Source organism: Planococcus citri, chromosome 3 (assembly GCF_950023065.1).
Source record: "Planococcus citri chromosome 3, ihPlaCitr1.1, whole genome shotgun sequence".
Classification (NCBI taxonomy): Eukaryota; Metazoa; Arthropoda; class Insecta; order Hemiptera; family Pseudococcidae; genus Planococcus; species Planococcus citri.
The window spans coordinates 34094348-34108498 of NC_088679.1; the positions used below are offsets into that span (position 1 = coordinate 34094348).

The 14151-nt window shown below is 33.5% G+C and overlaps 2 protein-coding genes and 1 long non-coding RNA gene across 3 annotated transcripts in view; 2 read left to right on the plus strand and 1 right to left on the minus strand.

Annotated features, from left to right (window-relative positions):
• LOC135839086 (rab GTPase-binding effector protein 1-like) overlaps positions 1-14151 on the minus strand; it is a 123738-nt gene that overhangs the window by 51625 nt on the left and 57962 nt on the right. The gene's annotated exons all lie outside the window — the stretch shown is intronic.
• LOC135838732 (uncharacterized) lies at positions 2246-9150 on the plus strand. The gene is made up of 9 exons (XM_065354479.1): positions 2246-2398; positions 2485-2774; positions 2852-3022; positions 3101-3274; positions 3463-3690; positions 4056-4778; positions 6964-7176; positions 7726-7896; positions 8512-9150. The coding sequence occupies exons 1-9, from the start codon at positions 2323-2325 to the stop codon at positions 9148-9150; spliced, it is 2685 nt and encodes an 894-aa protein (XP_065210551.1). The 5' UTR covers positions 2246-2322.
• On the plus strand, positions 9557-10827 carry LOC135841681 (uncharacterized). Its single transcript, XR_010557973.1, has 3 exons — positions 9557-9695; positions 10293-10549; positions 10619-10827. It is a non-coding gene; the product is annotated as an uncharacterized LOC135841681 (long non-coding RNA).

Genomic DNA, 14151 nt, shown 5'->3' on the forward strand with positions numbered 1-14151 from the left:
TACGTATATGGAGGAGACACGATTCTAGGAACGTGAATTATTTCAACATTTTTTTTCACCAAAAACTTAATTTTTGGGCAACTCCCTCCCCCAATGTGACCCTCAGGAGTGTCCATACTGCAAATCTAATTTCATATTCGTGTTCAGCGAGTTCGATTAATATTATGATAACGATACCCATATTGTCAATCTTCTTTCGCCCCAAAATTGGGCGAGAGGTGGTGCCAATGACCACAAAATTGGGGTTTCAAGAAGTTGGTTGGTTTTCTATTGTTTTTGAAGGCCCGAATGCAAAATTGCAGGGTAATACATATCACTGTCAGTATCGCAGGTGCCGTCACACAAAAAACGCAATTTTGAGTGCTTTTGAGTTTTTGAAGATGACTCACCATGGAGGGATTTGAAAAAAATACCATTAATTGAACTCATACAGATATATTTTTTAAAGAAATAAAAATCGTGTGCTTGAATTAGGTTTGGAGATACGGCGATTTCAAATGTTTTTTTATCGATATCTATCCGGGGGAGGGGGCAATTTTCCTGAAAAAATCGTTTTTTCGTCATTGTGGGCAAGGGAGATGGAGTGGGGGGGATTTGTAGCTCCAGCCTAATTTTAAAGGTACCCATTACTCAACAATGTTACATCAAAATTTCAAAAATCCAAGAACGGGGGATTTCACCTATTTTATTCGGGAATACCCTTTTCAAAGATTCGCCAAAAATCGAAAAAATAAAATTCAACACCTAAAATTTAGCTTGGTGGAGATTTCCAAAATTCTTTTTAGATTTTTCTTCATCCGGTTTGAAAATGTTCTTTTGGTAGGTAGGTAGGAATACCAACTTCTAGTGAAAGATTGAATCTAGGAATAAATAGACATTTGAACTCAACGACTTTGTTAGAGGCCAGTTGGAGGAGAATAAATATTGAGAGGACGTATCCAGAAAAATAAGAGGACAAGAGTATGAACATGAAGTACCTACATTCGAACTCAGTGGTTTCAAAAACCTAACAAATGACATAAGTACCTCGCATAATTTCCTATTTTTTAGTATTTGGGTCTTTATTCAATGGCACATATCGTTTCACAATTCGGAGAAATTAGCCTAACCAATATTCAAACACTAAATCAAATCATCAAATTAATAACAATCTATTCATTTTTTTAAAAATTTTGATCAAAATTGAGAGTTTTTGAAAGCTTATTTCTTAAAAGGTCAGTAAAAAAAGGCTCATCGATGTATTTTTTTTATTAAATTTCCAACTTTGGTATCCACCGTGAAAAATTGAGCGCGCTTCGCCTTAAATAATTAAAGGTTTAATTTCAATTTTAAATTGAATTTCATTTTCACACATTTTTTGCAAAAACTCACTTAATTTATCTCTGTCAACTCAAAACGTAAAATTTTGCAAAAATTTTTCGAAAAATTTCTATTTAAAAAATTGAATTATTTTTACAACACTTCGTATCAAAAAGAATTTTTTTCATAGTGTTTCTAGAAAGTCGTCACCATGGAAAGCATAGCGCTCACGTACGTTATGAATTCATAATGTAACTCTTCAATGCATGAGGACTGCGCCAGGAGCTGATAATTATGAATTTATCTGGAAATCTTTGTTCGAAAGCGACCTTGAAAATTGAAATTATTTTTTAATCTTTCGTTGCAATCTTAATCGTTTAGTTTAAAATTTGAGATTCTTTGTGAAACTTATTTTATTTAGGTACGTTCAGCATTTTTCTTGTAAGAAAACGACTCAAATCTTTCAACTATGATTGCAAAAAAAAATTCAGTAAACAAGCCCTCTTTTCAGATTTGTAGTTGTTCGCGTGTTTTTTGATTTTCGCAGAATTTCAAAAAAAATTCGTACTTATTGTTAGTTCTACGAGGCATGAAAAAGTATAGTCCCGTTTTTGAAATTACGTTGCAATTTTCCAAAATTAAAATGATTGTAGGCACCTACAACCATTATCCTACCCATCGAATTATAATACCAACATATATCGTAACACGTAGGGTCGTAGGTAACTACACATATGAAAATACAACAAAACATAAGAAAATTTTCAATGTGTAAAATGACGCAGGTACCTACGAGTATCTAGATATTTTTTTTAAATATCATTTTGTCAACTAGATTCCAACCATCCCATAAATTTTGGTTGCAATGAAGAGTAAATGCGAAAATTTTATGACTCTAGAACACCTGTATTTGAATAAGCAACTAAAACTAGGTAGGTAGTGAGAATCTTACAACGACTATTCGTTCGCCATTATCATTACTGTGATTTGAAAATTTACATGTATAAGAAATAATTACTAAAGATGAAAAAAATTTTGCGTTCGACCAGTTTTATGATTATATATTTCATTATTTTCGCTACTGCAGAAAATTTTAATGGTAGGTAGATGAATATTGTAAAAAATTACATTTTCAATGCGGAACTTTTTCAAAAAACATTTTTCATTTTCTTTATTTTCCCGCAGCATTATTGTTCGATCGATTTGGGAAATCGTTGATAGAACTACCAGATGAAATTTCAAACGAAGCGAAATCTGGCCGGTGGGCATCGGCATGTCCAGCAAATGATAAAGAAGGGGATCCTGATAAAGAATTCAACGAGAAGCATTCCTTTTACGGAAATGCTTTATTTATACGTGGCATTTATGACGAAGAAAATCTGAAGGACATTTCGAAAACCATATGCTCACAACCGTTCAAACTTTCAATTGTAATGTCTAATCGGAAACCGTTACATTACGAGTTTGGCTTCGAAGTATGGTCAAGTACCTAGGTATTTATATTTTCGAGCTTATTATTTAAATCTGATCAACTTTTAATCCATGTGTTTAGATCTACGTTAATCATTTGGACTGGAATGCAGACAATTTCAAATGGTCTAATAAAACGAAATACAGGTCACTGAAAACTACTCTGAAAATTCTGAGAGATTCAATAAACCCGCAGGAAGTGCTAGACAAAAGATTGTTTCGAATAACAGCAGGAAGGAAAGATGAGGATAAGGTGAGTAGAAAGCCATCTTAAGTAGGTATTTGACGCTAATTTAAAAACCTTTTACTGACTGCGATGTAATTCGTGCAGGATTTCATATGGATACCTGTATTCAGAGTGAGATCTAAAAACAGACAACTCAAGAGGATTGAATACGAAATCAGAGAAAATAATAGACAGCCAAAGTTATTGTGTCAAGATTATAATTTGGGAAAAGAGATGTTCAACGATATTGATGTAGATATAAATACATTCTATTCAGAAGTGAGTTTGACCTGAAAATACATAGGTATACCTATATTTTACTGCCACTGCTATCTTCAGAGATCATATTACATAGAGAAACGCGAAATGAATACAAAATATCCATGTTTGGGACATAGAGAATTAGGTATTTCAATTTACTTATGCAAATTTTAATATTTTCTAAAATTATGCTCCTATATATGTAGAAAGCTCAAAAAGAAGCACTTCTCGAAGCGCGATACCCAGTGAAAACTTGTGTCCCAAAATCAGAATATAAGTGTCTTGAAAAATGGTCATTAATTCCGGCAGACCAATTTCAATTTGGCACGTCTAATCCTCCCACATGTTCCAACATGACAGCTATACCAATCTGGAGTAGCAAAGTGAAAGACATATTGCAAAAATTGGATGACTATTTGTACCTGTTGTCTCAGGTATGAAATTTAATACTAACAAATATCGCAAAAGGTAATCATAATCAGATTCAGGATTTTTAAAATAGATGGACAGAATCAGATAGTTACAATGTACAAAAAAGTGAAAAATTCTCAACCTTGCTCAATTGAGTCCAACAGATGATAAAATTTGAAAAATTGACATACCTTACTCGAAACATATTAAAATTATGAATGAAAAAATTTATGTCAATTTTTTCTTTGAATTTACGAAAATTAAAATCTCAACAATTAGAGGCACTACTTGAGAAGCAGTCTTACGGCTTTAATTTTAACCAAAATTAATTTTTTTAGAAAAAAAAAACGGTACCTACCATTAATTATTATTTTTTTATTAAATAAAGATTTCAGGCAAACCTTTACGTATAAATGCAGGAGTCCACAAAGTTCTTGAAATGAAGACAAAAAGAACGGAACTGAAAAAATTTATACTACTGAAAAGTGAAAAATTAAACCTTCATGTACCGAAATTAATTTACAAAATGGTCAAATTCCAAGTAACCAATTGTCAAAATGAAGACCCTGGATGTTGGCATGGTATCGTAATAGTAATCCACAATGATCCCAATTTCAAAGAGAAAGATTCAATTTGTAACGATAAAAGCGAGGAATTAGGATGGAAAGAGATAAAATATGAAAATCTATCCACCGATACCGAAGCAACCGAATCCAAACACGTTTACGTTTGTCCAATCAATAAGACAACTTTGAAGAAAATAGGATTAAAATATGATGAAAGTTTATCTACTATTCGAGAACTATCGCTGAAAAATTTCCCCACTGATAAAGATGCTACCGAACCTGAGGATAAAGATATACGATCCAAGATTTTCAAAGAACTTGAACAAATGAAATCACCTCAATCTGAACCTAAACTGGTACAAAAAAGTAACAAGGTGATCGAGCGACCATTCATACAGTACGATAAGTTTAGTACGTTGGAATCAGTAGAGGATGAAAAAGATGGGAATTACATCAATAATGATAAAAAAGACAATGATAATGGTGATAATAATAAGGTGGAATCAAAAGATGAGAAAGCATTAGAAGAAAATGCTGATGATTTCGTACTCGTGAAATTAAAGTAATTACTATACCCTATTATTATTTTTAAATGCACAAAAATAAATTTTAATGCAATTAAGTGTTGTATCCCTAAGATGAACTTTGTTTTTAAGTAAGTACATATATTCAAAAAGAAATAGGTATTAAGTATTTTTTGTCTGCTAATTATTCCTAATAAATTCATTCGAAAATAGTAAAATGAGTACGCTGGAAGTTCATTCCAACACTTTCCAATCATTCTACTGGAGTCTCCAGCACAAAATCACTTTTAAGTACCTACTTGAGGAATTACATAAAAAAAAAGAATCTCCAGAAATGACTAAAAAAATATTGGAAATGGGTTCTGCTCGTCAACTTTCAGTATTCAAATGAAGTTTCCACAACTTTGAACGGATATACAGTTCGCGTTATCAAATTTTAAACATTTTCACGATGATCTAAAAAAACACACATTTGAAATTTCTAACCCTTTGCTCACAAGTTGTTGAAGGAGTGTTATTTTTTTTTATTTTTATTTTTTTTTTGAATCAGTCAAAAGCATACGCGAATAATGGAGGCTATAGAACGCCTATCTCTATAGGATTCGCAAAAAATACATTCGAGAGGTTCACATGCATCAGCAATAATTGGTAACTGAAACCCCAGCTTTTCAACCGAATCATCTACGTCACAATTTAAAAGATTTTAAATTTTTGAGATATTCTGACATTTTTAAAATGTTTTGAAAATTGAAAAAATAAACTTGGAGAGCTGAAATTTTGGATTTGAAAATTTTTTATACGCTTTTTTCCAGCAGCAAAATTATTTCAAATCGAAAAAAAATGTTGTAGGTACCTACCTATCAAGCATTAATCCCTCGCATCGACTTATTTTTTTCAACCGCCTATTTAAAAATCATGACAATCAATTTTTCAAAAGAACATCTTACACTTATACGCTAATCGCATCCCCCCCCCCAATGAAAAGAATGAATAGCTGTGAAAATGTTGCTTCTCTTTTAAAACAAAAAAATTGTGCTTAGGATTGTGAAGGAATGTGGTACTTCTGATGATTCCAATTCACTGAAGACTGAAGTTAGTAATCTACTACACCTGTTTAACAATAGGTAGTACCTACTACCTACCTATACGTTAAACAGATGTGGCACAATACTGTTGAGTCATAACTTGAAACTTCAATGAATTGAAATCACAGTTTTTCACACAGTAATAGGTGTTAATACTTTTAAGCGATGTCTCCATTAGTAACAGCTAACGGCATCGCTTCGGGCTTTGATAGGCACCCAACCAACTGCTTTCCTACGTCAAAACAAAATAAATAATAAAAAATTCAACTCTCTTTCCCTGAAATCAGAATCGAATTTCGCCGAAATTTCAAGCGTCAGTACCTACCTATTTAATAAGTAGATAAGTTATGTGAAAATTGTCCGTTATAAAATGAAGTCCTTTGTGCATACGAGCTTTGTAGTTTTGGTACTGTGTTTTGGTACACATGCCAAAGAAGAAGGTATGTATGATAGCATTGATAGCCTTATTCTCTGCTTAAAAATGAAATGATTCTTTTTATTTACCAGCCTTAATTTTTTTTACAATAATTTCAATCTAATTTTTCATCAGACAGCCTTTTTAGCACATCCCTTGAATTACTTTCAGGTGTGAAAGAGTTAGTTGGCATTTACTGTTTCCCAATTTGAGGCTTTGGATGGGGGGGGGGGGCTTTAAAAAGAAAAAGGTCAGGTTTACTTATATTAAATATTCCAATTTGAAAGTTATCAAGAAAAAATGCGCAATAGGCTATGTAAGTTTAAATACCCTACCTATCTGTTTCAGCACTGATTTTTAACCCAGAAGATGGATCGATTTTTATCGTACCAAACGACAATTCAGAATATGTTAACACCGGCAACAGGGCAATTGCCTGCCCTGCAGAAACGCAAGCAGAAGACGATTTTGTTCGAAAGAATTCGTTCACGAAAAATGCTCTATTTGTAAAAGAAATTAATCTGAAGAATACTGAAGTATCACAAATGAAAACCAACATTTGCGAGAAACCTTATGCAATCTCATTGGCATATAAAATTGAAAACTCGACTTTTCAATTTGGTCACGAGGTTGAGATTAATTGCAAACATTTTTTTCATAGTTGTGACTATTTAATTGATTATTTTTTTTTTAATTCCATTCTTAGATTTATTTTACCCCGAAGCAAAAGTTTCATTTTGACCGATATACGAGTAATTACGAAGACTACGCGTCACCTGGGCAGGTGATTGAATCTACGAAAACAATATTCAGCAAAGGAATATATTACGCTAAACAATATTTTCGTATTATTTTCCAAGCTGTAAAAAAAGCTGTTGGATTTGGCCACAAGAAGTTGTTGCTGAATGAGAATAAAATGGTAAATATCGAAAAATCTGAACAATAAAAATAAGTATACTCTCTAAATTTGAAACAGTCAATTCACTGCTTAGCAGTCACGACATTTTGCCTTTTTAAAGCAGTAGTTTTTTTTTACTGCAAAACAGTGAAAAATTACTGAATTGGTCAGTAAAAAATCATTTTGACTGACCAATTCAGTAATTTTTCACTGTTTTGCAGTAAAAAAAAACTACTGCTTTGAAAAGGCAAAATGTCGTGACTGCTAAGCAGTGAAATTTGACTGCTTTAAATTTAGAGAGTAGGTAATTGAATGAGATAGGCACCGCTTACCTGGACATCTCATTGACCTATAGGTGAGAGGTAGGGATGGTTAGACAGATTTTGGTTCCAGAATTCTGATAAGCCAACCTTGTGGCAATGATTTTGTAGCCAGACCCAGAAAAAAGAGGATGCAAAATTTTACTACACTTTGCGTCCTTACTGCATTATCTACCTCGTATGATTGAATATGACTCCACTTTAATATTGTTATGTATTTTTACGTAAAGAAATTATAATTTTATTTTAGGGGCTGATGTGGCTGTATTTATTTCAATTGAGGTTCGATCTGACAAAAAAAATTTTGGAAGTGACCTGGCACGAGATTCAAGCTACCAATAGATGGACAACAGAGAACAACTGCAGAGATTATAGCTTAGGATCTGAAGCCTACGAGGGCATAGATGTGGATGCTTTATATGTTCGTACTATAATCTAATCACATATTCCTAACGTAAAATGATTGGATCTGATAGGTAGGTAGGTACTTACTTACCTAATATTTCCCCGAATGCATTATACCAAGTGGAAAACTCTCGGATATGCTGTTTTTCCGAAAGATCAATTTCCCGATTCTACTTCCCATTTAATCAATGTTTTGATTGAATTAGATCTGTTCAAACCTAATCAGATACAATCATTTTACTCTGGGTTGTACTTCATTTGTTCTATAGGCACCTGAGTTATAACACCAATACAAATTCTAACTCTTCTTTTTCAGAATAATCAAGCCGAAATTTTTGAAAACTTCGAAATCCCGTCAAATCCATGCGAATCTATTGATCAATGTTTAATGAAATGGTCATTAATACCGCCAGATCAGTTCTATTTCAATTCTTCAACACCTCCCCTATGTTCAAACATTACAACGATACCAATCTGGAAAGGAAAAGCAGAGAAGCTTTTACAAAAACTCGACAAATATCTGTACACTCTTTTTCGAGTATGAAATTTCTCATCTGCAGTCATATAGGTATCAAACGATAATCAATTTTTTTTTTTTTACTCGATAAAACACCACCTTTGTGAATTATAGGTTTTGAATGAACCAGAAGATGCATACGAACCAATCCACGTTCTATCCGGAATCACAGGTGAACACCAATTCACCAATAAAACAAGTTTGAAAAAATCAACATTATACTTAGATTCTAAAAAAAATAAAATCCCCGTACCGAACCTCATTTATAAAATTGTCGATTATCAACTAAAAGATTGCAAGCTACAGGAAAATCGTTGCTGGTACTCGGCTATTATTGTGATTCATAATGATCCTTTCTTCAAACCCAGTGATAAAATTTGCTCCAAAGATGTCACCCAAGCATGGGGATGGGACGAAATAACGAAGGATTCTGAAGGAAATCAATTCGACGAAATTTACGTTTGTGAGAATGTTACAAGAGTACAAAAGAAATTAAAAATGGATGTTACAGAAAGAGTAGCCGGAGGTTTGGATTTGATAAAATTCAAGTATTCGAAAGATGGCAGGAACGTTGATGTGAAGTATATCAAAGGACTTGTGGATGAAAAATTTGAAAAATTCTCCAAGGAAGGAGAGAATTTTGATCCTGTAAATACCAAAATGGTGAAACGAGTTCCTCCTCGAAGTAATGTTTCTGATGATCTTGAAGACGACCATGAGATGTCGAAAGATGAGGAAGCATCAGGAAGATAAAATAGGTATTGAGTGAAATACATAATTATACCTATGAAGTCAATTTCCCAGTTACATACCTACCTATTCTCACACTTCGACTTACTCGTAATTTTCTCGATAACATGTCAAAATTGATAATAAATTTCTGAAGAGGATATTTTGTGAGAATATGTGTCTTAAATCAATCCCACGTCATTCTCTTCAAAAAGTACGATGATTATTTACGCCGTGAAAATGTCAACTGTTAAACAGGTGCGTTGATTATGAGGAAATTTGCCTCTGAAAATTTCAATTTTTTAAGAATTTGAAGTAATACTCGTTAAGCTGTGCATTCACATGACATGTGCTCGTTAACTGAAAAATAACTATTTGTGAAACCAGTACAAATAGCCAAACATTCGGTTAAATTTTTTTTGAATTCAATCAAACATACCTAAACCTACACACGTAGGTATTTCTTAAGTTACGCGAATTTTGTCAGCTAAGAAAAATGAAGTGTGTTAATATAGTTACGAATTTTATCATTTTGCTAACAAGTTTTGCTGCACATGCCAAAGAAGAAGGTAAATTAAATAGAAGGTAAATTAAATAGGTACCCATCAGTATTTCTGCAGAGCTATCTTCTACTTAAATGAGTATTTTACTCGCTTAAATTGGAAAGTTGTAATAATTTGGGACTAACATTTAAATCGAATTATTTTCATGCTCGGAAAAAGTTGGGAAAAAATAAATGTGATTTTTGTACATTTTTTTTCGGAAAACTTTAGTGAAATAGGTGAAGTTTTGTTTCCATTCTACGAGTACTTCGAAAAATTTGTGTTTTTCCAAATCAAATTAGCCCTCTTTCTATTTCCATCTCAACCCATCAATTTCATTGAAAAAATGAATGGATTTTTTTCGAAAATCTTTCTATGTATTACTCGCAAAATAAGTTTCGAATTGACTTCACCTTTTTTTTGGACTCAACTCCAATCTGAGTTTTCATTCAGCACACGTTGAATTATTAGGTAGGTACCTACGGTACCTACTTTCAAGCATCAAAGGGCTTGACAATTTTTAAAGCTTTCAAAAAGTAAAATTTTGGTTTAAAAAAATCAAATTTCGAAATTAATTAAAGAAAAATTTAATATGCATCTATCAGCTATGTACCTATGTTGCAGCATTACTCACTCATCTGCCAAGAAACAACATAGAACACGTCAACACTGGCGATTGGGCAGTTGCCTGTCCTGCAGAAACAACGCAAGAAAGCGATTTCGTTCAGAAATATTCATTGTCGAAAAATGCCCTATTTGTGAAAAAAACGTACCCGGCGAATACCGATCTATCGGCAATTGAAACTAATGTTTGTGAGAACCCTCATAAGATTTCTTTGGCGTATAAAATCGAAAATTTGACTTTTCAATTTGGTTACGAGGTTGGCATCAATTGTACATTTCACTCGTGGTGGCAACTTGAATTTTATTTTTTCAAATTTCATTCGTAGATTTATTATAACTCGAAACAAAAGCTCCATTTCAAACATTGTACAACAAAAAATTACAAAGACTATAAATCAGCGAAGGATGCAATTGACTCCACAAAGACAACATTCAACAGAGGAATATTTCATGCCATACAGTATGTTTTCAGTTTTTCACGAACTTTAACAAACGCGATTGGAATAAGCAGCGACAAGTTGTTCCTCAATGAAGATGAAATGGCGAGTTAAAAGATGGTTCCAGTATTGTTCTAGGTTGGTTCACACAAAAAAATACCTGCATCAACACAGCTAACGGCTAAATTCAATTTTTACATTTTTGGTGAATTTAATAACATTCAAATTTGCTCTACTTCGGTCTAGGTACATATTTTTCATTAAAAACCTAAAAATATAATAGGATTTCGAGCCATTCTGGAATCTGCAGAGATATTTGGATTTTCTAGTTTTGGAAAAATCACCATTTAAAAGGGGAAACCGAAAAATGAAATATAAGACCCAATATATCTCGGATGCTTCGTATTTGAGACCCCTCCGATGGCTGTGAATCTGTTAAGCGATAATTTTTGGAAACCGTTTCTGACCGGATTCAAATCCAAAACTTATTTTAGCCATTATTTTTGAGAAAAATGAAAATTTTCTCGCTTATGAACGTGTCTACTGTCTATTTAGAAAGTTGAAAATGCTCTTTCTGGAGTCTCCAGCAGATTTATTTTAGATCTCCTAGCAGTGGAAAAATCGCCATAAAAAGACCAAAATTGGATTCAATATAGCAATGAATTCGAATACCAACATTATCTTTGCGTTTTTTTCTCGAGTTGGTCAAAACTATGGCATTGAATCAAATTTCAGCTTTGTATATGAACTAAATTTTAGCTTTTCCGCCTCATTTTGAATAAATAGGCCTTTAAACTTTTAAAAATTCTCAAAAAGTCATCAAATGAAATTTTTAACCCTTGAAATTTGCCTGGGGGGAGAGTTGTTTTCCCAATTTTTTTGGTCCATTCCAAAAAATATATTATCAGGATGTAAAATGAATTTGAGAGATATGACGTAAATCCATAATGTATTTAGGTAAGTAAGCTAAAAAAAAAAAAAAAAATACTACTCCGTCTATAAGTAAGAATAAAAACAAATCAAATAATTTCAGGAATTTGTGTGGTTGTATTTGTTCAAACTTCGGTTCAATTTGACGAAAAAAATTCTGGAAGTGATCTGGCATGAAATTCAAAAGAACAGTAAATGGCCAACAGAAGACAAAAACGAAGATTATAGTTTAGGATTTGAAGTCTACGAAGGGACCAATGTGGACGACTTATATGTCAGTATCAACGTTCATATATAATTCAACGCCTAATTCATTCCTTTAATAGGTTAAACCAAAGTAAGTAACTACAATATTCTGACCTTTTTTTCCAGAATAATCAAGCAAAAATTTTCAACAATTTCAAGCTCCCTTCAAAGACATGCGAATCCACAGATCAATGTTTAGTGAAATGGTCATTAATACCATTAGACCAGTTTAATTACGGCTCCCCAGCACCTCTCAAGTATTCAAACATTACCACAATACCAATCTGGAAGGGGAGAACAGAAAAAATTCTGCAAAAATTGGATAAATACTTGTACACTTTGTTTCGAGTACGAAATGCGTACTTTCGATTATCACAATGGTTAGGTAGGTAGGTACCTATTTGTATTACACTTCAGAAATATCTGTTGCGTGCTTGCAGGTTTTGAACGATTCAGACAATACACGAGGACCAATAAACGTTCATTCTGGAATTACTGGTGAAACCCGATTTTTCAGTAAAGGAAGCTCTAGAAAATCAACATTATACCTGGAGTTGGAAAAAAAGGAAATTCCTGTGCCGCTGATTATTTACAAAATAGTCGAGTACAAACTGAAAGATTGTCCGCCAGAAACAAGTTCTTGCTGGTACTCGGTCATCATTGTAGTTCATAATGATCCTTTTTTCAAACTCAGCGATAAAGTCTGTAGACATGCGCTAGATGTCACCAAAGAATGGGGATGGGAGGAAATAACGAAAGATATCGAAGGAAATTTTGATCAAATTTACGCTTGTCGGAATGTTAAAAGTGTACAAAAAAAATTGCGAATGGAAGTTCAAGCAGAAGCAGCGGGAGGTTTGAGTCTGACAAAATTTGTCTACACGAAACGTGGGGATGTTGCGGATATTGAAAAACAAGTGGATGACGGATTCAGAAAATTCTCCGAGCAAGGAGAGACTTTTGATCCTGTTCGTAACAAAGTGGTAGAGTATTAGAAACAGGAGGAGAACACAATTAGATGCAAAAAGAATCCATACCTACACAAAACTCCTTAACAAAATTGGAAACTGAACTATTGTAATAAGGTAACGTTAAACACTCGATTTGTTAATTAGGTATGTTTTAATGTAGGTGCTAGGTATAGGCACCTTTCTTTTAATTAATTTTCTGATAGTGAAAATAAATGATTTAAGGGTAGGTATGTACTTTTTTTACTATTTATGAAAATTTTCCAAAAATTTCATGGAAATGACTTCGAGCCCTCTACTTTACAGGGGCATGGTCGCGTGGTTGATATTCTCCTCAGAAGTATTTTACTGTTTGTTTACAGTGGCCTTATATGAAACACTTGGCTACAAAAGTCAATATGCCTTATTTATTTATTCCTTCAAAAAAAGTTACTTAATAACAATTTTTTTGAAAAACAGAACTCACGATTGAAAAGGAGGATAACATCTTCTACCAAATTCACGTATAAAATTTTTCCATCATTTGAATGGTGCTTTTCAAGAAGGTCCTATCGACCGATAGGACCTTTTTGAGGAGTTCATGAAATTTGAATCTCTGACGTTTTCTACACAAGATGGTGCAAACCGCAGCACTCCATGTGGTGTTGTTCACAAACAGCAGCTATATGAAGTTGGCTAGGCCACGCAAAAATTTGCGTGTACGCTGGAAAATGCGCGCGTTACCTTCTTCTCCAAAATGGTCAATCACGACTACACCAAAAGTCTTAATTAGGTAGTAATTTTCAATGCAGAATTCAAATTTTGAGTCAATTTTGCCCCTCGACCCCAAGGGGGGTGGTACCAAATAAAAATTTTGGGAAAATGTGAAAAAATCGAGTATAGTGTCGAAATCTTGATACTTTGGGCTAAAAACCACGATTTTTGAGTCAATTTCCCTCGTAGCCCCCCAGGGGGGGGGGGGTGGTATCAAATAAAAATGCGAAAAAATCGAGTATAGTGTCGAAATCTTGGTACATTTGGGCTGAAAACCCGATTTTCGAGTCAATTTTGTCCTTCGCACGCCAGGGAGGAAGGGGGTTGGTACTAAATCGAAATTTGGGGGAAACAGTGAAAAAATCGAGTGCGCACTCACACATGCATGGCTAAAGTATGAGATGATACAGATTTCCGCAGGTTTCCGCAGGTAAATCGATCGCAGTTGTTTTACATACCTACTAAAATGCATAATTTTTCATATTCGTCGTTTTGGCGGATGCTGGCGGAAGAAACTTCTGCCCT